General features: G+C 41.6%; 2 protein-coding genes across 2 annotated transcripts in view; both read right to left on the bottom strand.

Moving 5' to 3' along the window:
* Positions 1 to 3,890: 3,890 nt before the first annotated feature.
* Positions 3,891 to 6,850, bottom strand: LOC119719708 (mucin-2-like). Its single transcript, XM_038189205.1, has 4 exons — positions 6,844 to 6,850; positions 5,077 to 5,271; positions 4,369 to 4,830; positions 3,891 to 3,967 (listed from the first exon to the last, which is right to left on the bottom strand). Exons 1-4 carry the CDS (start codon positions 6,848 to 6,850, stop codon positions 3,891 to 3,893), a joined length of 741 nt encoding a protein of 246 aa, XP_038045133.1.
* A 5,756-nt stretch (positions 6,851 to 12,606) lies between these two features.
* The window catches only part of LOC119719707 (mucin-5AC-like), a 127,634-nt gene continuing 112,749 nt past the window's right edge, over positions 12,607 to 27,491 (bottom strand). Inside the window, exons 33-36 of the mRNA XM_038189204.1 lie at positions 23,062 to 23,238; positions 18,217 to 18,405; positions 13,421 to 13,570; positions 12,607 to 13,106 (exon numbers count right to left, since the gene is read on the bottom strand). Of these exons, the coding sequence (XP_038045132.1) occupies positions 12,607 to 13,106; positions 13,421 to 13,570; positions 18,217 to 18,405; positions 23,062 to 23,238 (1,016 nt within the window). The remainder of the gene's footprint in view (positions 13,107 to 13,420; positions 13,571 to 18,216; positions 18,406 to 23,061; positions 23,239 to 27,491) is intronic.

Genomic DNA, 27,491 nt, shown 5'->3' with positions numbered 1-27,491 from the left:
CCGCTGGGGCCGATCTCCATTGTTGTTGTTTAGTGAGGGCTGCTAGCGAAACGTTGATGTCCTGGAAAGCTTTTAGAAAGATTTCCATGGATACACCTTTGTTTTTCTTTTGCCGATGCGTCGACTTACGGGGGGAATCCCCTGAAGAAGACGGCGCTGCCTTGTGTTTCTTTTTCTTACTTGGGTGACTTGATTCATTGAATGAAAACTCCGATAATATCCTGGGAATTCCGGAGCATTGATCAAAGAACGAAGTTGACTGCGAGTCCGTGGCCCGAATTTGGGGAGGAGGCAAGTCAGTCACCGCGAGTCCTGCCCATTCCGCACGGGTGGAAGCAGGAAGCTCGGAGCACAATGAACGCGCAGACGGGGCCGGTGAGGATTGAATCCTTTTACCGCTCCGTGACTGGTCGTCCCCGAGGGTTGCTGGAGCCAGCAGACCGGGGGGACGAGGCGAAGAAATTCCCGTGAAAACGCGGTAAATCGACGCCGGGTTGCTAGGTGACGCCGATGGTCCGGAGACCGGTGGCGTGATCGAGCGACTAGTGGTCCCTTTTTGGGTCTTGCCCTTGGGACCGCTGGTGGCCTTTGATGCGGCCTTTTTAACCGCGGGACCCTTAGGGCTGGTCGCCTGGGGGGCCCTGGTTACACGGGGAATTTTATCCCCGGTATCCTCACGGTGTTCCATACCGTAGGACGTATGTTTGGTGCCGGTCAAAACGCGTAAACACGGTATGACCGTTACCGACTACGGCTATGTCCCTGCGTGGGGACTCACTGCTATCTCGTTTTTTCGTACCATTGTACAACTGAGATAAATGCAGTTGAGAACAGCCGAGGGGAAGGGAACGACCGCTGGTCGCTGTACCCCACGGACTTTTTCTTTACACGCCAGGCGAGGCGGCCGAGGGAAGGGAATGGCCAGCGGCCGATATACCCACAAATATCTCGCCGCTATCTCGTTTGTCGTCGTACTATCGAGATAGCTTAGGACGGTCGAGGGGCAGGGAACGACCTCTGTCGATATACCCAACGAAACGTCCTCTCCTAGCTTACTAGCTCCCCGAGCTAGCTGAAACGGTCAGGGGGGAAGGGAACGACCTCTGTCGATATACCCCCACTGTACTCGTCTCGCTAGGCCCTAGCTCACCGCGAGCTTAGGGGAAACGAACGGTGAACAGGGAACGGCCGAAACCGCTGTATTCTTCGAAACGTTTCGCTAGTCCCCTGAACGGCCGAAAGTCTGACTTCCGGAACAGGGGCCCCATGTGTGGGGCGACTAGCAGACCTTGTGGAGAATAACCGCACTTTCTCTCCGGGGATATACGACGCACTGTCTCCCCTAAAGGTCTTTACGGATTCGTCCGTCTATGGAGTCATAAATTAAATGCACTGCTTTTTTTTTTTTTTTTTTTTACAAAGAAATATTATTATTAAATAACTGTACAACAGAAAATAATAATAATAACTCAGGAAAGCCGACTTGGCTAAAAGGGGATTGCACTTGATCCCAAAGGGAGACCCCACGATGCCTACCCGGCACTGGGCTAGTCCCGCGGTGCTGACCTGGCCCGCCGCACGTGGTGTCAGACAAAGGCTGAAAACCTGCTACGCTACGTGCAAGAAAAACGAAATCAAAATGACTCCAAAATCACTCCAAATGAGAACTACTTAACTCAAACCAAACTCTACAGATTCTACACAACTCACTTGGTTGATAAATTCTATAAAACAGAAACTCTTAAAGCGAAAATCGTACAAAAACTCGTCAAAAGGCGAGAGCAAAAATATTTGCTTCTGCACGATGCCGTCGCTAAGAAAAAAGAACAAGTATAATGGCGGATTCATGACGTAGCATAATGGGTAGGCCCCGAGAGGGCGCTCGGTGGTTGATTAAATCTTTTAGCGTTTGAGCCTGTCGGCTGAATAAATATGCATATGTAGTAGCTATTGGGTAAGTGAATGAAGTAGATTATAGGTCTTGAATTACCAGTTGTACTTTCTTCAGTGGTGCTCTGTACGGTAGTTGTCTCTTCAACTGTAGTTGACTCTGGAGTAGTTGTGTACACAACAGTGGTTGTCACCTCCTCAGTAGTTGATGGTGCCTCAGTAGTTGATGGTACAGTTGAAGTAACAGTAGTACTCACAACAGTGGTTCTAGCCTCTGTCGTGGAGGCTTCTGTTGTTGGGAAAATGATCAAGTGTTTTTCACTTGTAATCGTCAAAAGTATAAAAGACAAGTTTCTTGCATATATTAAGCTATTAATTTTACCAATTTCTTTTCGGTATGTTTTTTCCCTGGACTATTGTAATGCAGATCATTTCAGGGAGTTCTCCGAATATTTTAGGCATTTTCATTTCTTTATTGAATGTTTTATCTTCAGCATTTGTATATATAAACATGCCATAATATTATATGTATGGGACAGCATGTATAACCCACTTAGCCAACAAATGTCAAGTCATTCAATCCTCAAACTTCCCCAAACAGCCCTAGCACTCAACAGTTTTATTGATTTATGGAGTAAATACAATGTAATACAATTTCATACAAGTGGTAAAGGGTTCCATTCCCTACTTGTACGGATATGCTCACAGCCAAACAGCTATGTGTTGACATGCTCAATAGGTGGAGGAACCTAGATTGTCAGCTGCTTGCCAAAGAGGGCATGTCAGGCTCCAAGACTCAAGCGGAATTCAAACTCACAAACCAGAAAACACGGAAAGAACAAAAACAGTCTGTCCAACCATTTCAACATCAGACCCAAATGCCACATGATGTCATATTCTAACCTGTTGTAGACTGCACTGTGGTGACTTCCTTTGTGGTAGATTCAGGGGTAGTGGTCACAACTGTTGTTACCTCCTTGGTCGTTGAAGGTGGGGCAGTTGTTGAAGGTGGGGCAGTTGTTGAAGGTGGGGCAGTTGTTGAGGGAGCCTCAGTAGTTGTCACACGAGTAGTTGACTTCTCAGTTGTACTTGGAGGACCTATAAGATACAGTCCACAAAGTTTCAATTTGAGCTGGGTGAAAACAAAATAATCTTTTGCTCTTTTTGCTCTTTAGTGGTCTTTATTTTCTAAAAAATCTCCTGAAGTATTCCATATAAGGGTCATAACATAAATTAAAACTTGAACCTTCATGGAAGCACTTGATAAAAGAGAATTATTTGTTTTGAAATACCAGTTGTGCTTTCTTCAGTTGTGCTCAGTACTGTAGTCGTCTCTTCAACTGTAGTTGACGCTGGAGTAGTTGTGTACACAACAGTGGTTGTCACCTCCTCAGTAGTTGATGGTGCCTCAGTAGTTGATGGTACAGTTGAAGTAACGGTAGTACTCACAACAGTGGTTCTAGCCTCTGTTGTGGAGGCCTCTGTTATTGGGAAAATGATTTAAAAAATGTTTGTCAGTTGTAATCTTCAAAAGTATAATAAACTCGAAGATAATAAGCTATGAACTTTACCAATTTCCTTTACTTGATTTTTTTTTAAATAATTTTTTAATGACTTTTTTTTATCATTAATGATTTTGTATTTGATGTTACATGTTGGTTTTTATCTTCAACGCAAACAATTCAAATGAACACAATCTAGTTCACATTGCATATAATCTGGTGGCCTACCACTTCTGCTGCTAATAAACTTGATTAACTTTCTCCTCCAAAGTTTGATACAAGTTGTCATAGATGATGGCCCAATTTGACACTTTGTCGTCTACCTTCTTGTGAATTCTTTCTGTGTTAGTCATAATATATTATTAAATCCCTTGTACAGTCACATCTAATTCTCCAGACAGTCGTGGATATAACTGTTTGATAATCAAAATTTTCTAATGCATTGAAAATTGTTTTCGCAAGTCCTGTTAGAACACTTGTAGACAATTTTTGCCTTTTTCACAAGTACAAGCAAAAACCTAGCTCACCTGTTGTTGAGGGTGCCTCTGTTGTTGAGGGTGCTTTGGTTGTAGTCACTGTGTTGTTTAAGAAAGCACAATAAAGTTTTGGTATATCTTTTATACTACCGTTTTGACTCATGGCCTAATGTAGTTTGACTAAGTTCCTCCAACGATGGACCATTGACGAAGGTCCCGCTAGGATTGCAATGGTTAGGCCGTTCACCTTTTATGATTTGTACGTTTCAGGTCAATCCAGTCAAGTAAGTAGTTTGCAGCAGTTTGACTAATTTTTTTTTCAACAGATATAAAAGCAGACAATATTCAGTCATCATTCACATTGCATTTATTTTCCAATACTGTAGATTAAGCTCCATTTTTTTATCATTCTTTTCATGTTTCATTGATTCATTCAATTCTACAGCCGTTCCATCATTATACCTACGAAGTAAAGAGAAAATAAGTGACTATAATAATACCTCCGTGTTCACAACCGTTGAATATCACTTTGTAACCATCTGGGTTTGAGGTGATGATGCAAACTTTGAGTCCCGTCACCAACGCCATACTGGATGGTAGATAGATCTTTTGATCTGTTTTGCCAATAAAGATAGGAGAGCCAGCTTCATCTACTAGAGGCAGGTATGGTTGCCTGTCACCTGGTTGAAATTTGAAGGAAACAGTTATGTCTCCCGGTGGGCCTTGTTCTGTCTTTATGATGACCGACGTGATTTCAACCCGTGGGCTGAAGGTAGCCCCCAAACATGATCCATTGTGTGGTGATGTAACATCGTTGGGTGGGTTGCTAGGCCGCCACCATTCAGTCGGAGGTAATTCTTTGCCTGATTCTGGGTCTTCGCGTATTATCGTCACATTTGGCAATTTGTCAAGATCATCCGCACATACCTCTGGAGTAGTTGATGGTGGTGAAGTAGTTGACACTGATGTGATTCAAAATAAAAATGAAGGAAATAAAAAACATAAAAGATGCATACCACTGAAAGTAATGAAAAGATGATGAATGAGAGGTTTGTGGAAACACCATGTGGGAATAATTTCTCAACAGTTCCCAAACAGTTCAAGACTCAGGCCTACAAATATTAGAACAATGCAGAAAGTAACTTGAACATTCCCTTTAACCATACGACTATCAGAATCGAATGTCAGTCTATCTCACAACCTCTAACCTGTTGTGGACTCCACTGTGGTGACTTCCTTTGTGGTAGATTCAGGGGTAGTAGTCACAACTGTTGTTACCTCCATGGTTGTTGAAGGTGGGGCAGTTGTTGAGGGTTGGGCTGTTGTTGAAGGTGGGGCAGTTGTTAAAAGAGCCTCAGTAGTTGTCACACGAGTAGTTGACTTCTCCGTTGTACTTGGAGGACCTAAAACATAGTCCACAAAGTTTCAATTTCACTTAGGTGAACAAATAATAATGTTTTGCTCTTTTTGCTCTTAACTGATCTTTATTTAATGAGTACATTACTCCACTGTCCATGCCTGAAAGTTGAAAAATAATGGTACAGGGTGAGTAGAAAAAAGGGGGTCCCACACCCCCAATATTAAATCTCATATTTAAATAAGTCAGGTGTGTTAACAAACACAAATGCCCTGCAACCGTGACTGTTCCCATGACATACAACCACTCTTTTAACATCAACTTACATGTACATATGTACTTGGCTCACATGGAACGTTCATTGACATCATTAGTGTTTTCTGTAGGTTTTATATGAATTAATCCCTATGATGTCAGAGTAAATACAAGATTTCTATTGTTTTAGACACTGTGACCTTGGCCCTCGACATTTTGGCCTGAAATACAATAGGATTCTTAGGATTACCAAGAACAATCCACAAACCAAATTTGAAGTTCATATGTAAAGTATTTCTCAAGTTATTGCGCTGACAAAATTTCTTTTGTTTTAGCCGCTGTGATCTTGACCCTTGACCTTTCGGCCCCCAATGCAATAGACTTCTTAGGATTGCCAAGAACAATCCACAAACCAAATTTGAAGTTCACATGTTAAGTATCTCTAAAGTTATCACACTGACAAAATTTCTATGTTTTAGCCTCTGTGACCTTGATCTTTTGGCCCCAAATGCAATAGGCTTCTTAGGATTACCAAAAAAAACCAATTCACAAACCAAAATTGAAGGTCATATGTTAAGTATTTCTCAAGTTATCGCGCTGACAAGATTTGTCCGGACACCCACACACGCATACCCACACACTCTTGTTCCGTAATTGTGGGGACTTACACTCGTCTAAAGGTATTTTGTGGGGACCGAAAATGCTATGGGGACAGCAGAAAGTCCCCATAACTAGGTCCTAATTTGCCTAACAATCAAAAACTTCCCCATAATGCAGGGTATGCCTACCCACCCCCACACACGTGTGTAAATGCCGGCAATCGTGGACGCCCCATTGTCCCTAATCCTCTTTCCTTTGTTTGTACTCTACCTTTTTAGCGACAGCTGACATTGGTTTTGTACACGATTTGAGATCGTGGACGTTCGGTCAATCGTGAATGTTTTGTTTGCGCCCACATTCTTTTGTCCTACGTGTACGTCCACGATTGCCGGTGTTTACATACTCAAACCCACCCACCCACGCACGGAAGGACAAGGCGGAAACAGTATGCCCCTTCGGTTTCGCCGTGGGGCATAAAAACAAGACACACAATTACAGCTGAACAGTCTGTCCTTGAGACGATGTTGATGGGGATGTGAAAGAAGTGATTGAAAGCTCGGAATCACTTGTACCTGCTTGTGTCATGCGAGTGATCTTGTATATACATTGTATATATATGCTTCATACCTTAAATGAAAACATGACAACAGAATTTTTGATTGTCACAATCAATTAAAAAAAAAATTGAAAACCACTCCATATACCATTGCCAGTTGCCACTAATTACGCACATGATTCATTGCACTAATTGGCTTTGAATTACCCTGCATGGTTATCTCCTTAATGCTTGAGTTGAATCCAACAAATTAATCCTAAAATGTTATCATCACGCTTGGGGTATTGATAGTGGAGCCAAGTGTACAAAATAGTAATACATGTACGTGCCAGTGTTGTAGTCAAGTACCAAAACTCGAGTACCAAGTTTTCCAAGTACACACAGTGCCGAATACAGGCCGAGTCCGAGTACTTTTTAGTCGAGTCCTGGGCCAAAAATCCGAGTTCAAGTTTTTCAGAGTCCGAGTACGAGTACAAAGATATCGAGTACATCCCGAGTATATTTTTAAACTAAAGCATTATGGAAATTAGCACCGTTACTTACATGTGATATATAAAGTAATTACCCAGTATTCCAAGAAATTAACACGCACTCATATTCAAAAGTGTTGTTTTTGCTTGGAATTCTTGATTTATTGACGATCTTCCTCATTCTGAAGGTTAAGACAATAGTCGGTTTTGCAATGCTTGTAAGTGCCTTTTCATTTTGTGTTCCCTATTTTACTTGGTTAAACACAACACCTATTTATTTGCATAGTTTTACAAATAAAATTGCAGACAGAAAAGTACAAACTATAGGCGTACTTCAGTAAAATTCAGTGCTATCTGTTGACCAGACTACCTTTACTTGCATAATCAAAAATGCTAATGTATCATCATGGTCATAGTCATATGAAGTGTTGTTGCACGAAAAGAGGTTTAATTCTATAAGATGTTTTGTTGATTGTTCACATAGGTAGAACATTTATGAAATGGACCATTTCCAGGGCTTGACTGAGAAAATCAGACGGGTCAGGAACCTAACACCCAGTCACGCCACATTTAATCACGTCATAGGAGGGGATCATACCATTAAGACAATGGAAAACAGCTTCTGTCCGTTAGCGAATATTCCTTGTGATCTCTAAACCCCCAAGATATAATTGCTGACGAAGAAACCATGTCTAGGTCTGGATCAAACTCGCCGCCATGTGCCAGAGAATGTGACGCGTTTCCAACAAAGAGTGATGTGCACAACCTCTTCCCCACGGATACGATCTTTCCACACCTTGTTAGTTAGAAAATGCCGCGTGTGATGAACGCACATGCAGCCCATGGAAAGAAGGTTGCGATTTATTTCACTGATATTCTTGTAGTATTCAGTAGGAATAGGACAGTAAAAAATGTGCACCAGCGATACTGCGAGCCCTGCCAATACCCATTCAAGAATACTCGATTTAGAGTCGATAAAGAATACAGCGCAATACTTTCATCATTTTTATATACACTCTGTGAAATTTTTGGTCAAAGTTTAGTATCAAAAACTTAGAATCGAAAAAATCCGATTTTTTTTTTTTAGTACTGCGCGAATGGGATCGAGTTTACCGAGTACAATTTGTCGAGTTAAGGGACGAGTCCGAGTACAAAATTACAAGTACGTGCCGAGTAATTTTTTTTTCTCGAGTACTTATGATTGAGTACGGGCCAAGTACTTATTAGTACTGGAGTTGTACTCGAGTTAGAGTACGAATACTCCAACACTGGTATGTGCACAGTAACGAATTAATTGCGTGTGTGGTCGGTCCGGTATACCACGCACGCACTGCCTGCAGCACTTGTCATTCAATAAGATGACCCCCAAAATGGACAGAGCGCATGTCTACAGACAAGAGGGGGTGCTGGTATTGATATGCTCACGATGCACATGCGATGTGTATGCAGTACGACACCCTTTTGCGGCACAGATGCATATGCAGGGATCATGGGCCGTGCCAAACCACTGTTCAATCAACACTTATTGCCAACTGCAGTACAAGAAGTCGATACCAATGTGAGAATGTTTTGTAATGCCAACTTACACAAAGGATTTTGTGATGCTTTTTATGGAAAGGGGACCGAGAGAAACAGGACGACATGAGTGAAATGGCGACTTATAAGAGCCAACTTAGAAATAAAAAATTCAATGGAAATTTACGGACAATTGGAACTTTAGTCAGACAGCGGACTCGAGCAATTTGACAAGTTATACGATGTCGGTTTAGCCGGAGTTTACTGTATTCAACAAAGTCCTAACTCATAGTGTTTGCCTAACCTGGGTTGTTAATAAAGATATTGTGTACTACTGTTGTTGACAGTTGTTGAAACATGTAATGTATTCTGTGTCATTTTCTTTGTTGTTCAAAACAGGTTTTTTGGTCATTGTGTTGAAATGGTGATATTCTTTAGACGTATTGAGCAGTTACAGTAATTTTTTTTATCTAAAAGTAGCTAATAAAGTTGTCTTTCCAGTGATTATTATGTTTGGTGCTACATATTTTTTTTAAATATAACATTTATTTTTTTTTAATTTGGGTTCTGCTTTTTTTGGACTCCCCCTGTATATTCCTCATCAATTAAGTCCCCCCCCCCACACAGAAGTGTGGTTGGGGCTACGGGCTAATACTTACCTGTAAAACCATCTACTTATGGATATTCCCTATGGCAGCAGGTATTTCCCGCTAAGAATTTTATACAATAGGGCCCTCTGGCACTCTACCCATAATACCCAGTGGAATGCGTGCCTCGTGAGCGTCCTCTTTTCTCGAGCATTAAGTCGGAATACTCATTGCATCATTGGGGTAGGAGGGAGGGATGCTCTACAGGTAAGTATTCGCTCGTAGACCCCAACCACTTCTGTGGGGGGGGGAGTCTACTTTGCTCAACTTACCTGTAGAGCAATCTACTTATGCATAGACTAGCACCGTCAAGGCGGTGGGTCATGCCAGATGCACAAGCATTATGACATAGTACATGTACATATAGACACTATTTTACGTATCGACTTCAATAAAGAATCAGAGTTAGGAGACACCAATTCTGGGGAAGTCTCCAGTCTGAAAATGTCCTGAAAACGTGGTGGGGCTCAGTCAGTCGCCCTCAACACTGCTCTCCCATGCTCTGCCTTATTTTGTGCATGCGGAACAATCACATGGCCTCTGCCCTTGATACATCCGTGGTTTCATGGATTACCATAACCAACCCTCAGGCAATCATGTTGTGAAAAGCCTGCAGGTATGGTGGGGTCGTTGTGATAAATACATGTCATGAAAGGTCTGCCTGTATGGCAGGGTTGTCATGTCAAAAACATGTCGCGAGAAGCCTGCTGGTATGGCAGGGTTGCCATAACAAATACATATATGAGAAGCCAGTTGGTATGGCAGGGTTGTCGTGGCAAAAACATATAACTGCAAGTGACCGATTAAAAGCGTCCCAGTGCAGCTAATGTACGAAGTTAAAGTCATGATTGGCACCAAAGAATGATTTGATGCCCAGAACAAAGACATCCGAAGGCAAATAGGACTCCGACAGTCTTAGTTATAAATCTTTCCTCAGGGATCAGACGTCATGATCGGCACCAAAATTCTCCGTCTGGCACAGACAATGATTTGATGCCTGGAACAAAGATGTTTGAAGGTTAAGAGGACTCCGACAGTCTTAGTTCAAAATCCTTGAGTAGGAATCGGACGGGCACACTTGGTTCCCACTAGATGTAGGCCGTCTCTATTATACAGATAACAGTTCTTTACTACATGTGCATCTAGAAGTAACAACTGCTAACAAAAAAGGCAATCTTAGGGACAATTGAAACAGATGTAAAATTGTTCACTGGTTCAAAGATCTGTAACATTTTTTGATAAGAAAGGTATTGAAGAGATCTCGCACTTCAGGGGTGTTGAGCATCCTCTTAATTAGCTGACATGGAAGTTTGACTGTCTAACATAAAGTACTCTACTGTTGCGTTAGATGTCCCTGACATGCAGACTGTAAAAGCCGTAGCTTGTTTGAGGAAGGACTGATGTGTAGAGGGATTGCATCTAGCATCCAGCACATCAGGAGAAATTCCTGGGGAGCCGGGTAAAGGAAACCCAAGCTGCACTGGAACAGAATATTGTTCTCCTCAGAAGTACATTTGTACAACTGACTGATGAACCAAGGAAATGGTTATAGCCCTGGGAAACTAATCAATGGGACCAACAAGGAGGTAAGAGCAGGAAATTGTCATCCTTCTGCTCCAGTTGATTCAGTACCCGAGGGATAAGAGAGAACGGTGGGAAGGTGTATACAAGTAGCCTGTCCGTCTCTTTCATCAGTGTATTCGTCTGCCACACACAGGGTTCAGGAACCCTTTCGCAGTAGACCGGAAATCTGTGACTTATTTGTGAAACAAGTCAGATTGACATGTGGTTAGTGCTCAACAGCTTCCACTGTCGGGAGGATCCACCACCCCTAAGGAGGGCCTTAGAAGCAACGTCGTACTTGCTTGGGAGGTGGACCTTCGAAAGCAAGAAACTGTGTCACAAACACCAATGGGGGGTTTCTCAAGTGAGAGTACACAGTTGAGCAGACTGCCTGCCCACCTATTCGTCGATGTAAGCCACAACCTTGTCAAAGTCACATTGAACCAGGATCATCTGGCACATCACTGATTACAGAAAATAATATCGCAGTTTATCCATGACTGCCAGCATCTCAAGTCTGTTAATGGAACTTGAATGATGCTCACACAGGGCGGCAGGGCCTCAGCAATCCCCCACTGGATGCGGGTGGTGGGTAGTCAACTGACAGGGTAACGTGTCTGCCATGACAGTTTTGATCTGTGAGAGGCACACCCTTGTGTGGTTGGCAACGTCGAACCACCACTGGAGGCACTGCACAAGTCAGGTCATGGCATGCACTGCATGCACTGATGACTGGGCCGGTACAAGGAAAATAGGTGAATGCCACCAATCTCTGCGCAGCCAAAGTGCCTTTTTACTATCTGAACAGAGGCCAGGAGTGAGGCAGAAAAAGGCTGGATGGGGCCACCATGAAGTTGCAGAGAGAATCTTTGTTTGAAAACCACAAAATTCTCAGTGCTCTTGCCTGATAGGAAGTTGCAGAAGATAGAAGGTGGGACTTGAATCTTTGGCGGGCGCCCTTTGACTGGAGAAACAGTTCATCATGCAAGTTACCCCGGCGGGCCGAGGCCGTTAGGGTCTGCACTCATGTAAACTAATAGATTACTGAGTGCAGATTAAGATTTAAGTTAAGATTAAAAGATTAAACCTAATGTACTCCGTGCGGATAAAGAGGGAGGCTAAACGGTAATGATCAGATTATTGCTTGAAGAGCAGCAGACATTTTGGATGCAGGCACAATCTTGCGAATGTGGTCCACACTTGCCTGAACTACGAAAATATCACAACACACAGTCGCTGAATTTATGATCAGGCTGGGGTTCATTGTGAAGAGCAGCTGCCATCTGATGAACCATCATAATGCAAGGGTCGAATTAACCCCATAAACAACAACCGTCTAGCACACCTGGAGGGAGGAGTTGCACACGGCCACCGTCAGTGGTTGAACGACTCCCTCGGAGACAACAGACAGTGTAATTATGTACATACATGTACTGTATACGGTACAATGTACATGTGCATGAAAAATGTAGCGATTTCAGAGCAGCAAGAAACAACGACGCACAGCTAAAGCACTGCGCGGCATGTCTCTTTGTCCTCCAGTGACCCAACCATGACTAATGTAGAGGCTACAGAGCACAGCTTCCAACTGAACTCAAACGGGCTGTTTCATCAACGTGCCCACCAGGCAATACTTGTACAAATGTATATGACCGACAATGAAGTCGACAATGAAGCCAAGAACAATTGCAAGTCTTGCAATGAGTGGGCCAAAAACTGAGTCCTCATCCCGGAAGCATTTGCTGTGGTGGGATTGGTGCAATAATTCGCCCGAATTAGAAGAATAAGAAGAATGACATAATGTTGTCGATGTGTTCCACACACACTTGATCCAACAGAAGTTTGGGGAACACTTTGTCATCGTTAGATCTGGAGCCCGTCCTGCGCTTGACAGATTTATGATTGGGCGGAGGGGGCTCATCGGTAGAGGGTAAGTTAAGTACCCGTATAATGTCCCTCTGCAGCAAACGGAGTTCCGTCTCTGCGATGGACAGCAGTTGTAATTGGTCTGGTTCTTCGTCATCATTGGATGAATCAGCCGATTGTGAAGGCCGAGTTGACTCTGGTAAATGAGAGCCGTCTGCAGGGGCTAGATGTACAGAACCATGCGGTGGTGGCTGGGCAACACCCTCGGAGATTATAGGCATACAAGTCATAGATGGGTGAAGACTGAACACAGGCGGGGATTCTGGCACACAGCTAACTGTGTGTGGTAGGTCCCTTTGTCTCTGGTCCACCCAACCCAATGTGAAGTGTTCGCTGTAGACCGGGCCTCCTGTGCATGCCACCATGTGTGGTATACATGAACATATACATGTATGTACATGTACATTTTTTATAAATGTACAATGTACATGTATCTCCTTGTATTTGGGCCACGTAACTGTGACCAAATACTGACAACTGTTAAGCATTCACGGAGCACGGCTAACTGTGTGCGATATGTCCCTTTGTTCACGGCCACCCACGGGCTTCAGGGAGGCACCAATAGGGCCCGTCTGGCGGCCTGCAGTCATAGACGATAGCATAGCTGAAAACAAATGAAAAGCCTAGCCTGCAGAAAATCAGACCTCGAGATCGAGTCCTCACCTTGGGTGCGTTTGCCCCAGTGGGACCGGTCAGAGGAGCTGTCAGAGTCTGAAGAAGAATGGCATGATCTGCGATCAGCCTTCTTTTTCTTTTTGTTCTTCTCCTTTGAAGAACAGCCCCAGGGTGTGTGGAGAAAAATTCGGAAGACACCTGGGGAACCGAGACCCACGAACAATGGAAAAAAATCCAATGACGAGAATGGTCCCTCAGAGCAAGATACAATGGGGGCCGTAAGGCCGGGGTACCCCTGGGCGACCGGCTTCACGTCGCTCATAGCATACCCGGCCGACAGCACCTCAGGCCCCGTGGGCTGAGTGAGCGCTGGTTGGTCCAAAAGCCGGTACAATAGCCCGGCAACCAGTGGTACTCCGCACTGTGTCAGGAGGGCATGGGTAACTAGAGCCTACTGAAGCGTGGCGGTTGGTCCCCTCAGGCTGCCCCGTGTTCGGGGAAGAGTCGGGTGGTATAGCGGCACTTGTACCCGAGCCACGCCTGCCCTGTCGGCCCTTTTTAGGCTTCACTCCAGCACAGGAGGGTATGTTTTGGAGGAACCTTAACGGAGCGTGCCTTTCGTCTGGCTGTTCCGCTTAAATTGACCAGAGAAGGAGACCGAGGTCCCTTCAACTGGTCAGCAGAACTGCCAATGCCCCCAGCCGGCAAAGGCTGAGGGTGCTGGACGAGGGACTGCTACCGCGGTAATGACACGGTGCTAACAGCAGAGTCCCCCGAAAACTTGGTCTGTCACGTACATGAGTAATTCTCCCCGGTTTCTGACTGATCCATTCTCCCCAAGCGCTTCATAATAATCGAATAAATATAACAAATATATCAAGAAGATGAGAAACTCTACAAACTAACTGTTTTACTAAAAAAAACTTCTCTTAAAAAAAAAAGGGCATAAAATGACGATGAAAACAGGAGCTTTTTTACACACATTATACCCTACCTGCCGCTAAGAGAAAAGAGGACGCTCACAAGGCATGCATGCCACATGGTATTATGGGTTGGGCGCCAGAGGGCGCATTGTATAAAACTCTTAGCGGGAAATACCTGCTGGTATAGGGAATATGCATAAGTAGATTGCTTTACAGGTAAGTTGAGCGAAGTAGACCTTGAACCTTCAAATTCATGGAAGCACTTAATAAAAGAGAATTCCATGTCATTGGTCATGAGTTACCTGTTGTACTTTCTTCAGTGGTGCTCAGTACTGTAGTTGTCTCTTCAACTGTAGTTGACTCTGGAGTAGTTGTGTACACAACAGTGGTTGTCACCTCCTCAGTAGTTGATGGTGCCTCAGTAGTTGATGGTACAGTAGAAGTAACGGTAGTACTAACAACAGTGGTTCTAGCCTCTGTCGTGGAGGCTTCTGTTATTGGGAAAATGATAAAATGTTTGTCAGTTGTAATCGTCAAAAGTGTAGTAACCTGAAATATTACAACTATTCATATTAACAATTTCTTTTTTTGGTTCTCTTTTTTTTTTAGAAAATTGTGGTACAGATCATTCCAGAGAGTTCCGAGAATATTTTAGGCATTTCCATTTCCTTATTGCAATTTTTTGGTCTGAAAATGGATTAATATAATTTCAGCATTGTATATAAATGTGCCGTAATATTAAATATATTCACAGTCGGGACAGTGTATTCAACCACTTAGCGCTCAAAGTGCCAAGAAATGTCAAGTCAAACGTCCCCAAAGAGCCCTAGCACTCTATAGTTTTACAATGTAGCATAATTTTTATACAAGTGCTATTGGGTTAAATTCCCTTCTCGTTAGGAAAATGCTCACAGCCAAATAGCTATGTGTTGACATGCTCACTGGGTGGAGGAACCAAGATTGTCAGCTGCTTACCAAAGAAGGCATGTCAGGCTCCAAGACTCAAGCAAAATTCAAACTCACAAACCAGACACTAACATAGAAGGAACAAAAACAGTCTGTCTAACCATTCAAACATTAGACCCAAATGTCGCATGATGTTATATCTAACCTGTTGTAGACTGCACTGTGGTGACTTCCTTTGTGGTAGATTCAGGGGTAGTGGTCACAACTGTTGTTACCTCCTTGGTTGTTGAAGGTGGGGCAGTTGTTGAAGGTGGAGCAGTTGTTGAAGGTTGGGCAGTTGTTGAAGGTGGGGCAGTTGTTGAAGGTGGGGCAGTTGTTGAAGGTGGGGCAGTTGTTGAAGGTGGGGCAGTTGTTGAGGGGGCCTCTGTAGTTGTTACATGAGTAGTTGTCCTCTCTGTGGTACTTGGAGGGACTAGAAAAGCAACACTTGATGTTTAAATTGTATTAAGTATATCAAGTATGGTCTGTTTCTTTTAAAGATCACAATTTCATTTATGGTTAGCAATTCCTTCAGCCATTTGATAGCCACATAAATTCTACAGTCTGTCTGTACCTGTTGTACTTTCTTCAGTGGTGCTCAGTACTGTAGTCGTCTCTTCAACAGTAGTTGACTCTGGAGAAGTTGTGTACACAACAGTGGTTGTCACCTCCTCAGTAGTTGATGGTGCCTCAGTAGTTGATGGTACAGTTGAAGTAACGGTAGTACTCAAAACGGTTGTCCTAGCCTCAGTTGTTGAAACTTCTGTTTGTTGTAAAGTTATACTATTTTAATGCTGATTCATTTAGAATAGGTTGTATCAAATTGAGAACAATTAACCATTTCACCTTGCATGTGAACTGTAGACCTACCTCATGCAGGGATATACTATATATACATGAACTCTGTACATGCATGTATATGTATATGTCCACATATTTAAAGCTATAGTCCATCATTTGCATCCATCCGAAAAGTAACTGGCGTAATTACTTTTGAAAAACAAACTTTGTTGAAAGATAGTAGGGAACTAAACTCCCTGTGAAATCATTCTTTCTGGCAAGCTGTCATTTTGAAGTGATTAACGAAAAAAGGCCTTTCCAACAGTGCGTCTTAAGATGCACCGTAGGAAAATCTAAATTAGTAGTGCGTTTTGTTATTCGGCGATGCACACGCGCACGGTTGCTATAATTCTTCGGATCAGTGCCCGACTTCGCTTATAGCTGCAATTCAAAACAATTCAACACATGATTCAGTAACTTTTGATTTGAAATTGAGATCCTAGAATGCTGTTTTTTCTAGGAATATACAGCTGAAGCTTAGCTGAAACTTCATCAGGTTAGTTGTTCAGTATCCTTCATTAGATTTTGAACACATTTGTTGCTTCAAACGAACAAAATGCACAAATTACAAATGATGGACTATATCTTTAAGCATTTGTAGATTGAACATGAATAAAACTTAAATGTAATCAGTCATTTGTAGAAAACAAATAGACTTCTGGCAATTGCTGGAGGACTTTCATCCCTACTTGTGGTTAATAAACAGATAAATCCACTCTCAGAAACATATGTAGCACGATATGGGACAGAGGGACCTCCCCCCTTTGTGTTGGTCATTGTGTTACAGAAACTCAGCAATTCATTTCAGATATCTAAGGGGATGTGTAAGGGAACAATAGTCTAGGGTTTGCATAGGGTATAAGGAAATGGGGAGTACCCTTAGTCTCATATCATGCTGGGTATACTCAGAAAGTTTGAGGCTAATTATTTAATGTGACATATGAATTTTGTTTGCCTTTGCTCACTTTTATAGTTGGTTTGATTTTTATAACAGATACATACCAGTTTGGCAGTTTGATATCATTTGTATACAAGTATTGAATCCCTGACTGGATACATAACCCCTCATATTCCCTATTCATACATAAAGGTGTGAATTTATGAGTTTTTTTTTTTCAATTCAGGTGATTCACAATGCCGTGCGCCACCAAGAGTTTGCCACGGAGAGTCCATTTTCACATTTAGGGTTCACAAAACACGGCCTATGTGAATGAGTGTCAGTAGAGAGCTTGAGCTAATTTGTAATAGCTTGGGGCATAACATTCTGCCGCCTTACAAAAAAAACCACGATATTGATAAAAAGAAATGAAAAGGGCAAACAAATACTCGAATCATGCACTTGAAACTACTGACCGGAATTTTTTTTGTTCAAATGTCCCGTGCTGTGAATTTGTTGACCATCTCCCAAAATGCACTGGGAAAAAATGAACTCTCTGTGGCAAACTCTTGGTGGCACTCTGCATTGCCAGGTTGCCAGCATACAAACCAAAAATCCTGTTTTGTAGTTGCTTGCAAAAGAACGAATGGGAAGCATGGGGTGCCGGATTCACATTATAACAATGACACAGAGAGAATCTGAAACAGTCTCTGTAACCAGTTGACCCTTAGGCTGCCAATTCAAAAGTATAAAAACTCTAACCTGTTGTAGACTCAACTGTGGTGACTTCCTTTGTGGTAGATTCAGGGGTAGTAGTCACAACTGTTGTTACCTCCTTGGTCGTTGAAGGTGGGGCAGTAGTTGAAGGTGGGGCAGTTGTTGAAGGTGGGGCAGTTGTTGAAGGTGGAGCAGTCGTTGAAGTTGGGGCAGTCGTTGAAGGTGGGGCAGTTGTTGAAGGTGGGGCAGTCGTTGAAGGTGGGGCAGTCGTTGAAGGTGGGGCAGTCGTTGAAGGTGGAGCAGTTGTTGAAGGTGGGGCAGTTGTTGAAGGTGGGGCAGTTGTTGAAGGTGGGGCAGTTGTTGAGGGAGCCCTTGTAGTTGTCACATGAGTGGTTGACCTTTTTGTTGTACTTGGAGGAGCTGGAAATCACAACAGCCTATTTTTAGATTTGATTAATGATTATCAAATATGGTCTATTCCTATCACAAATTCTTTCGTGGAACGGTTTGATTGCAGTTAATGTTATACACGATATCATTACCTGTTGTACTTTCTTCAGTGGTGCTCTGTACTGTAGTCGTCTCTTCAACAGTAGTTGACTCTGGAGTAGTTGTGTACACAACAGTGGTTGTCACCTCCTCAGTAGTCGATGGTGCCTCAGTAGTTGACGGTACAGTTGAAGTAACGGTAGTACTCACAACAGTGGTTCTAGCTTCTGTTGTTGAGGCTTCTGTTTGTGGTCAAGTTATACAATGGTTAACTTTGTTTCTCATTTTGACCAAGTAGAACTATATTTAACAAAATAAGCTTATGCATCCAATAATGCATGTGTATCATAAATAACCAGTTTTCATCTTATTACACATTACATATATTTCAAATGTTTCCAAATCCAGATGCATCCCCAATGAGATTTATGTATTTACCCAACCACAATGGTTAGTCCTCAGTGTGTACCTTGCCATGTGATGACTTTGAACTTTTCTGGTCCTTTTTGTTTTATTTCTTGACAAGTTGCTACTCATGTAACGAGACAGCGGCATGCGTAACTAACAAAACTGATAATTGTTACTTTATTGAAATATTAAGACATTTTGCCTTATTAAAGGTTTTCCCGGCCGAATTCGGGAAAACAGCAGTCAAATTTATTAACGTGCATTCGTTTCCGAGCGATTTTTCTCAGCTGGTTGTTCTCATGATTCATTTTCACACTTTGAGTCTTCAATTTTGTTTGCAGACTTTGAATTGTGTACTTTCAGGCATTCAATTTAGAACTAGCTTCATTCAATTAGATGATGCATACCCGTCATTCAATTTCGCGCTAGGCGACTAGAAGGAGAATTCCCTCCTGAATTGTACTTTCGTTTTCGACTATGGGCAATCATTTTCGCACTTCGAGCCTTCAAATTGGAGAAGGAAAGTACAGTATTTATGAGGACAACTGAAATAGATGATGCTTATATTCACTAAATGGAGTTTACTGAATAATTTGTTATTTTACATAAAACAAATACCCACCCACACACACACACGCACCCATCTCATAGTTATACTCATGAGGACCTGATCCTTTTGTTTGTACTTCAACTTTTTTTCTTGACTGCTCCCATAAGGTTTGTACACGAATTCTCCCGAGGACCTGGGCCCAGGTCCTCGGGCCCATTAAAATTGCACACACCCACTGTCCCAATTCCTCAGTCTGAATGGATAACCAACCCACGCAAGTGTGTATTTGCCTGCAATCGGGGACTCCTATTGTCCCTCTTTTGTTTGTACATTAACTTTTTAGGAATACCTCCCACATGTTTTGTACACATCGCCAAATTGGAGACCTTCGGGAATTGGGGACCCTATTGTCCTCTGTTGTTCAATGTCCCCTATTGAATGCAGAAACAAACTCAACAACACACACCCACGTTTGTTTATGATGTAAATCGAGGATTTTCTATTGTTCCTCTCCCTTTTCATTTGTTTATACTCTAACTTCTTTGCCACAGCTCTCATTGGTTTCGGACATGTTTTTCTAATTTGGTTCCTGTCCTCCATTCATTGATGATGTTGTATGTGTGTGTCCTCGATTAATACACCATAAACAAACACACGTTTGTTTAAAGTGTAAATCGAGGATTTTCTTTTGTTCCTCTTCCCCTTTCTTTATTTGTACCCTAACTTTTTAGCAACAACTCTCATTGGTTTTGTACACAAATTTAAATCGTTGACTATCGGTCAATCATGGACCCTTTATTTGTGCCCTAACCCTGTTGTCCTTAGTGCCGGTATTTACATGCTCACATGTGCATTATTTATGTGTTGTGCCAATTAAAATTATTCGGAATTTGTTCGCAATGGCCTAATTTCTTTATTTATCACAATTTGCAAGTACTTCTTTGTCTCTCCATTTTTCATTTATCTTTTGTTTCTCCTTTTTGCATGCCCCCTCCTTTTTCATTTATTAATCCTTTCTGTTATAAATATATACTTTCGGGTGTTTTATTTCATTTTACTTATAATATGCATGTAGGTGTTGTTTGTTCTTTTTATAATTATTTAAAACGAAACAAATTACATATCAGAAAATTAACATTAAATGAAAAACATTGCACAAATGTCACAAATGCTTGCCTATTCACAAAATTGAATGCCCAAAATGCTTACGCGGAGAGTCCGCGTGAATTTGAATGCTATTTGCATGTTTTTTTCAAATTGAATGCTGACTCTTCAATTATGTTTTACAAATGTGTGCAATCGTGTGCTCATGAAGTTAATTTTAATGATCATTTTTGCTCTTTGAATGGTGATCTAGTTCGTCAATCAATTTCGTCCTAAATTGAATGAACCTATGGTTAATTCAGATGCTAAGTTTACGAAATTGGGCGGGAAAACCTATATTTCAGAAATATTGAATACTAAATCATGCAATATCTTTAGAAATATGTACAACATAGAGTTGAGGCTTCCGTTTGAAGTAATGTCACACGATAAGTTTGTTTAAGCTTTAATAGTCCATGGGCCAGACCAGTTGTTGCTACTGTTGTGATACTACTTAATGCATGCATGCAGTAGTCTCTTGACCATGGCTGATTAAAAATGCTCACCAACACACGGAGGACTCTATATTTGTGCCATCGATTATCCTTATTCTATCTCCATATCTCTACAGCTACCACTTGAGGTAGCAAAACTTAAATGGTGTTAATTTCTTTGTTTTATCACTATAAAGTGAAAAAAATATGATAGCCTTTCATAATGAATGGCATACTGTATGTTTGATGAAGTTGCTCCTTTTAATGTAAACCCTATGGGTATCAGAGGGCAGGCCACAACCCCCTAAAATTCAGTGATCTCTCCAAACTTTTACCAGGGGTCAATACCCGCCCCATGATACCCATAGGATTATAACGTTATTAGGGGTCTGGACATTCAAGCGGTGATAACCAATAATAAGCTACCACATTGAAACTAGAGATGTACAGCAATCCAAAAATAGCAACCAGATTTTGCCACCTCAGGTGGAACAAATTGGTGAATTTTGGGGTCCTGGCCCATGGGCTATAGTAAGTTGAACAAATTCAAATCTAATTCCCCATTCATATGGTACCTAAATTCTTGGCCTAGCATTTACTTTTACTAACTACTCTACCAGTGCAAAAGTTTGATCAATTATCACTTTCGTTTTCCACATATTTGTGCCTCTCTCCTGCCTTACTAATTTTCCTTTAGATCTTCTGATAAATGGGTATAGTATCAGCTTCAATTGTTCACTGGCACACTCAAGAATGGGGTTTCCAGCAGCGGCGTAGCCAGGGTTTTGTTTTGGGTGGGTGGGGCCTGTGGGAGGGGGCCATGGGCGTCGCGAGGGGGGGGCAAGGGGGAAAGGGGGAAAAGCAAAAAACAAAAAACAAAACAAAAAAAAAAAAAAGGAAAAAAAAGAAAAGAGAAAAAAGAAAAGAAAAAGAGGCGCGAAGACATAGTGGTGAAAATTTAATGGGTGGGTGGGGGGGGGGGGGGCAAAATGTCCCTGCCCCCCTCTAAAACTGATAAATCGAGAATGTGTTGAAAAATACAGGCATTTTTTGGCAACATTTTGTTTTGCCCCCCTCTATAAAAAATCCTGGCGACGCCCATGGGGGGGGCCCCCACAAATTAAATCTTTGCTGCAAGGTAGACATTTAGGGGGGCGTGCGCTGGTTTCCATATAGGACATGCAAATGCTTTGTCTCATTAATGCATAGCTGCCAACTTTTCAAAATCCCAATTAGTAATCAACCCACGTGGTCATTTTAAACTGCTCGTTTTATCAAAAGCATTACCAACATCGAGTACAGGTACATGGTTTACATGTACACATACATGTGCATACCCTTCTTGTTGTGAATAATAATGTACTGTAGGCCAAAAGATAATTAAAAAAAAATTTAAAAAAAATTAAAAAAATTAATATTTTTTTTTTTAGTATTAATTTTGTTTTAATGTCTGTATTTGTTTGTTGAAGTCAAATAAATAATAACAATAATAACATGTGCGCATATATTTTTTTGAGATGCATGATATCGATGTGGAGTTTCAAGTTCGTATCAATGTTTTTACACACAATGATTTAGGGCCACCGTATGCAATAGAAATATCCCGCCAACATACCTTGCAAACGCATGCTGATTTATCTTTTCTGGATGTTGTGACAAACTCAAACTCTATTACCAATTATTCCAACCATACTTTTATTAAATTCCATGATTAAAATCTCGCACTGATGGGTCTCATCCCGGCAATAAGCGACCAAATGTGCTCACGATCGTCACTGAAAAGTACTCACATACAGTACACACAACCACACATCCACGAGATGCACACAAATGACACACCATTGAAAAATAGTTTTAGTCTGGACCTCAAATACTCCACTGCGCACACTGCATTGATGTCTATCAGGTGCTTGACTGCATTCTTATTAGACTTGTCACCAGTCCATCCATTACCGCGACATTTCGCCAGAAGTTTTCTGTCAAAAACGATTCTTTACAAGTATTTTTTTTTAGTTAGGTAGAAAATGGGAAATTCGTAATGTTTTAGTGGCAAATCGTATTTTCGTAATTTAACAAACAATTCGTAATAATTACGAAAATTTCGTAACAGTTGGCAGCTATGTTAATGGCCTTAAGCACAAAGTATTGAATGTTATAATCCAATAGGAACACATCAAAAAAAAAAAAAAATTGGAGAGAACTCAAATAGGTTCCTGCTTTTCAAATACAGGAATGTTAAACACCCTGACCTGTGCTTGGATTAAATCCAAATGGTCAACAACAATGCTGAAAGTATCAGAAACAATCCACTGAAACCACTGGATACTAGGACACAACCATCAAACAATTCTCAATAGTCAAACCTGTTGTGATCTGCACAGTGGTGACCTCCCGTGTCGTTGATTCAGGTGTAGTAGTCGAAACTGTTGTTACCTCCTTGGTCGTTGAAGGTGGGGGAGTGGTTGAAAGTGGGGCAGTTGTTGAAGGAGACTCTGTAGTTGTCACGCGAGTAGTTGACTTCTCAGTTGTACTTGGAGGAGCTAGGGGACAGTCATGAATATTTCAATTTTATGAGTGAAAGATACTATGTTTTCTTTTGACTTCCCCAAAATTTCAACATTTGTGAACAATTTTTTCCTGATTGTACAGAGCTAGCAGTAGCTTACACTCGTATTACATGTAAATAGCCATCAAGCACATTAAGAAAGTCTGTTCTTGTCAGAATTGTAATTCAATTTGATTCTTAGACTAGTTATGTTTTATAACCATTTTAAAAACTACTGTCTGCAGTTGCAGTTACCTGTTGTGCTTTCTTCAGTGGTGCTCTGTACTGTAGTTGTCTCTTCAACAGTAGTTGACTCTGGAGTAGTTGTGTAAACAACAGTGGTTGTCACCTCCTCAGTAGTTGATGGTGCCTCAGTAGTTGATGGTACAGTTGAAGTAACAGTAGTACTCACAACAGTGGTTCTAGCCTCTGTCGTTGAGGCTTCTGTTTGTGGTAAAATTATACAATGTCCAATTATAAAGTTATAAAGCAGCTGTTTCAACTTATATTAATGACACTAAAATATCAAACTCTCCAAAAATTCTTACCTGTTGTCGACTGCACTGTGGTGACTTCCTTTGTTGTAGATTCAGGGGTAGTAGTCACAACTGTTGTTACCTCCTTGGTTGTTGAAGGTGGGGCAGTTGTTGAAGGTGGGGCAGTTGTTGAAGGTGGGGCAGTTGTTGAAGGTGGGGCGGTTGTTGAAGGTGGGGCAGTTGTTGAAGGTGGGGCAGTTGTTGAGGGGGTCTCTGTAGTTGTCACACGGGTAGTTGACCTCTCTGTAGTACTTGGAGGAGCTAGAAAGCACAAAAGTAAATGTTGAAATAGTATTTACTATTATCAAATATAGTGTGATGAAACAAAAGGTGCTTTAACACAGGGCGAGGCAGCTTGCACTTGCGTACTGAGTACTTAGTGTTCTTATTACTGCTGGCACCATGTCTTCCCCTAAATCAGCCCAAGATAAAGAACGCTTGGACCCTTGACGGATGACTTTCTTGCCTTCTTCACAATGGTAAGAAAATTGCCATCTGCTGTTCATCGGACATCGCCAAACTCTGACCATTCTTCATCTTCACCCACCCCTGTAACTGTATTCATCAGCCTTGCCATGTAATACAGTCCATAACTTTGTGCTACTAATGCTGATGACTCATCCACATAATGCTCACACACTTGAAGTGAATTGGTCGGAGCGGCACTGGTTGGTTGTGTGAGACATCATTTTGACTTTAGCTAGTCCAGGTGTGTCTCATATGGCTGATTAGCGTTGTTTTGGTTGGTTTAATTTAGGTGTACTTTGCACACTTTTCACAAAATTTAACTTTGACAAAAGAGTTGATTTGAGTATGCAATTTGTACTATTTTAATACCACATTCGCATATATTCCATGAAAATTGACATGGTTTTGACATATTTCTACCAAAAGGGTTGTATTTTACTTTAAAAATGTCAATTTCTTGTGGTTTCTGCCCTGACCACATGGTAGGTTGGTTCGGGCTAAAAATTGGTGTGCATTCATTGCTCATCAGGACCTACAAGCACAGCAATTTTTCTCAAAATCAGAAGACATGATGTAAAAAGTGTGTTGGTCTGACATGGAATGACCCAATTACAATTATTCCCTAGTTATGTGAGACCATTTGAGGGCTATTTTAAACTCTACAGTCTGTCTGTACCTGTTGTACTTTCTTCAGTGGTGCTCTGTACTGTAGTCGTCTCTTCAACAGTAGTTGACTCTGGAGTAGTTGTGTACACAACAGTGGTTGTCACCTCCTCAGTAGTCGATGGTGCCTCAGTAGTTGATGGTACAGTAGAAGTGACAGTAGTACTCACAACAGTGGTTCTAGCTTCTGTCGTGGAGGCTTCTGTTTGTGGTAAAATCATACAATGTCCAATTATAAAGTTGTTAGGCAGCTGTTTTAACTTAATAACACAAAAATATCAATCTCTCCAAAACTTCTTACCTGTTGTTGATTCCACTGTGGTGACTTCCTTTGTGGTAGATTCAGGGGTAGTGGTCACAACTGTTGTTACCTCCTTGGTTGTTGAAGGTGGGGCAGTTGTTGAAGGTGGGGCAGTTGTTGAGGGGGTCTCTGTAGTTGTCACACGGGTAGTTGACCTCTCTGTAGTACTTGGAGGAGCTAGAAAGCCCAAAAGTAAATGTTGAAATAGTATTTACTATTATCAATTATAGTGTGATGCAACAAAAGGTGCTTTAACACAGTACGAGGCAGCTTGCACTTTTTATGCATATCTAGTAGTCTGGTTGTGCGCACGGCACATGTGTAGCAACATTTGTGCTCCACCCAGCATGCATGCAATTGGACAGTATATGGACCACTGTTTGAATGCATTCAGCTCATGGAGCGCAAGCGTGCTGGACCAGCGATGAACACTGTGAGGTTATCAAAGGAGCACATGAACCCAGTTCATACACCCTGATATTAAGGGCCTGGTTGTCTTTTCCTAGTGAGGCTGGTGCTTCTTGGTTGTTAGGCTGATGTATGCTATCGATCAGACTCCTAAGGCTGGCTATGTGTTGCAGTAATCAATCTCAGTTTAAGAGCTAGGGTCTGTGACCCTGCAATATCCTATTGTGGGCAGTGAGGAACATTATTATTAATGATTTATTTCTTTCTGACGACAAAATGTGGCAATCAGAGATTGAATTGTAATAAGTCGAGACAAATAATACAATCTTGTGCACAGTACTTAAAAATACATCCAATTAAAAAAGAGGTTAACAAGTACACTAAATAACAATTACCCAAATGTAAGCCCCTAAAATAGTTGTTTGTCCCAGCTTCAGGCCCAACACTGACCCAGCCCCAGAACTATCAGTAACTTACAAATCCCAAACTTCATTAAAATATGTTTTGCATTAAAAAGTTAGAAACAACTGTCAATTAGTATCAGCTAGGATAAAAAAAATACATTGGCATTACATTAAGAAATATTACTCTGGACAATAACAACAATAATGGCAACAATGGCCACGACCACCACCACGACGATAGCAAGGACAACAATGAAGACAATGACAAAAGTACAATAACAAGGACAACAACAGGATTAACAAGAGACAACTGTATAAACAACACAATGTATGGTGAAATCGGCAATATGACAGTATTGTTAAAAGATAGGCTTTATTGATTAAAACACCAACATCATTAACCCAAAAGAAAAGAAGAATGTTTTGAGGTTGGGGTAAGCCCAGGATTTCCCTAATAATTATGGCAAGGTCTAAAAATTGATGAACTACAACACAGGCAATTAAAACAAAATTATTTTGCTCGTTGTAATATTGAGTTCGGCGATATTTGTATCCCACTTAAGGTCCTTCTGTATGTGTATGCCCAGAAGTTTCACTGTTTCTGACTGCAGGAGCTGTTGACCATCTATGTTGAAAACTGGTGGGGCTGGGGGGTCTCTCATGAAGTTGATTTCCATTGATGTACATTTTGCAGGATTGTATTCGCAGGATAAATGTTGGTTAAAGGGCTGGTACTGGTTGTGCAGTGTAACAATTTCATTTGAAGGGGCATGCGAGTTAAGATAACTTGCTGCAGACTTGCGTAAGGACGTGTGCATGTGTGTATTCCTGGTATATAATTTTCTCTGGTACGTAATTATTTCGAGTATGTTGTTACTCCTGCACATAGTATAACCCTCCTGTAAGTCTGCTGTATAGGAACTAGAAGAATTTGAGAAGCATTCAGGTGCATTTAAAATAGGGGATTAAGGAGACTCTAATAGATAGTTAAATATGTTCCTACTAAGCTTGTTTAATTTGGGGTCCTATGGTTGTTCGATTAAAATATACCTCATTGCTCTATCATCATGGAGACTGATATTGGACTCTGTCACATTGACATAAAAATAATAGTTACCTTTCAGAGTTTGTTTTGTTAAGCATGTCGTAGCTTGCGAGGTCGTCACGACCTCTTCATTCTCATTGCTCTAATAGATCAACCACACATGAACCAATGAGGTTAGGTTGTCCCAGCTCATTTAGCTTTTGCAACTGGGATGGGACACTTCCATTCCAACAGGTGCCTCTCTTGCCACTCAAGGACCTTCTGGGAAGTGCTGCCTGCACTTCACCCAATAGAAAGTAGCAGCGGGTACCGCAATGAAACATTCATAAAATGGAATCTGTGTCCGGGTGATGTAAATTCAATATTAGGAGTGTAATGTCACAAAAGTCTGTTAATTTAAAAATTTAGAATTTCCTTTGAACT

The sequence above is a fragment of the Patiria miniata genome, unplaced genomic scaffold (genome assembly GCF_015706575.1).
Source record: "Patiria miniata isolate m_02_andy unplaced genomic scaffold, ASM1570657v1 HiC_scaffold_8, whole genome shotgun sequence".
Lineage (NCBI taxonomy): Eukaryota > Metazoa > Echinodermata > Asteroidea > Valvatida > Asterinidae > Patiria > Patiria miniata.
Note: the sequence above shows the minus strand (reverse complement) of the source record. Positions and strands in the feature narration are given on the sequence as shown.

Excerpts from the sequence above, each read along its gene's own strand:
- LOC119719708 (XM_038189205.1), bottom strand. Across the intron at positions 4,831-5,076 it reads CACAGTGGAGTCCACAACAG|TGTCAACTACTTCACCACCA; the intron begins GTTAGAGGTTGT and ends GAATCACATCAG. Across the intron at positions 3,968-4,368 it reads CAACGGTTGTGAACACGGAG|TGACTACAACCAAAGCACCC; the intron begins GTATTATTATAG and ends TAAACAACACAG.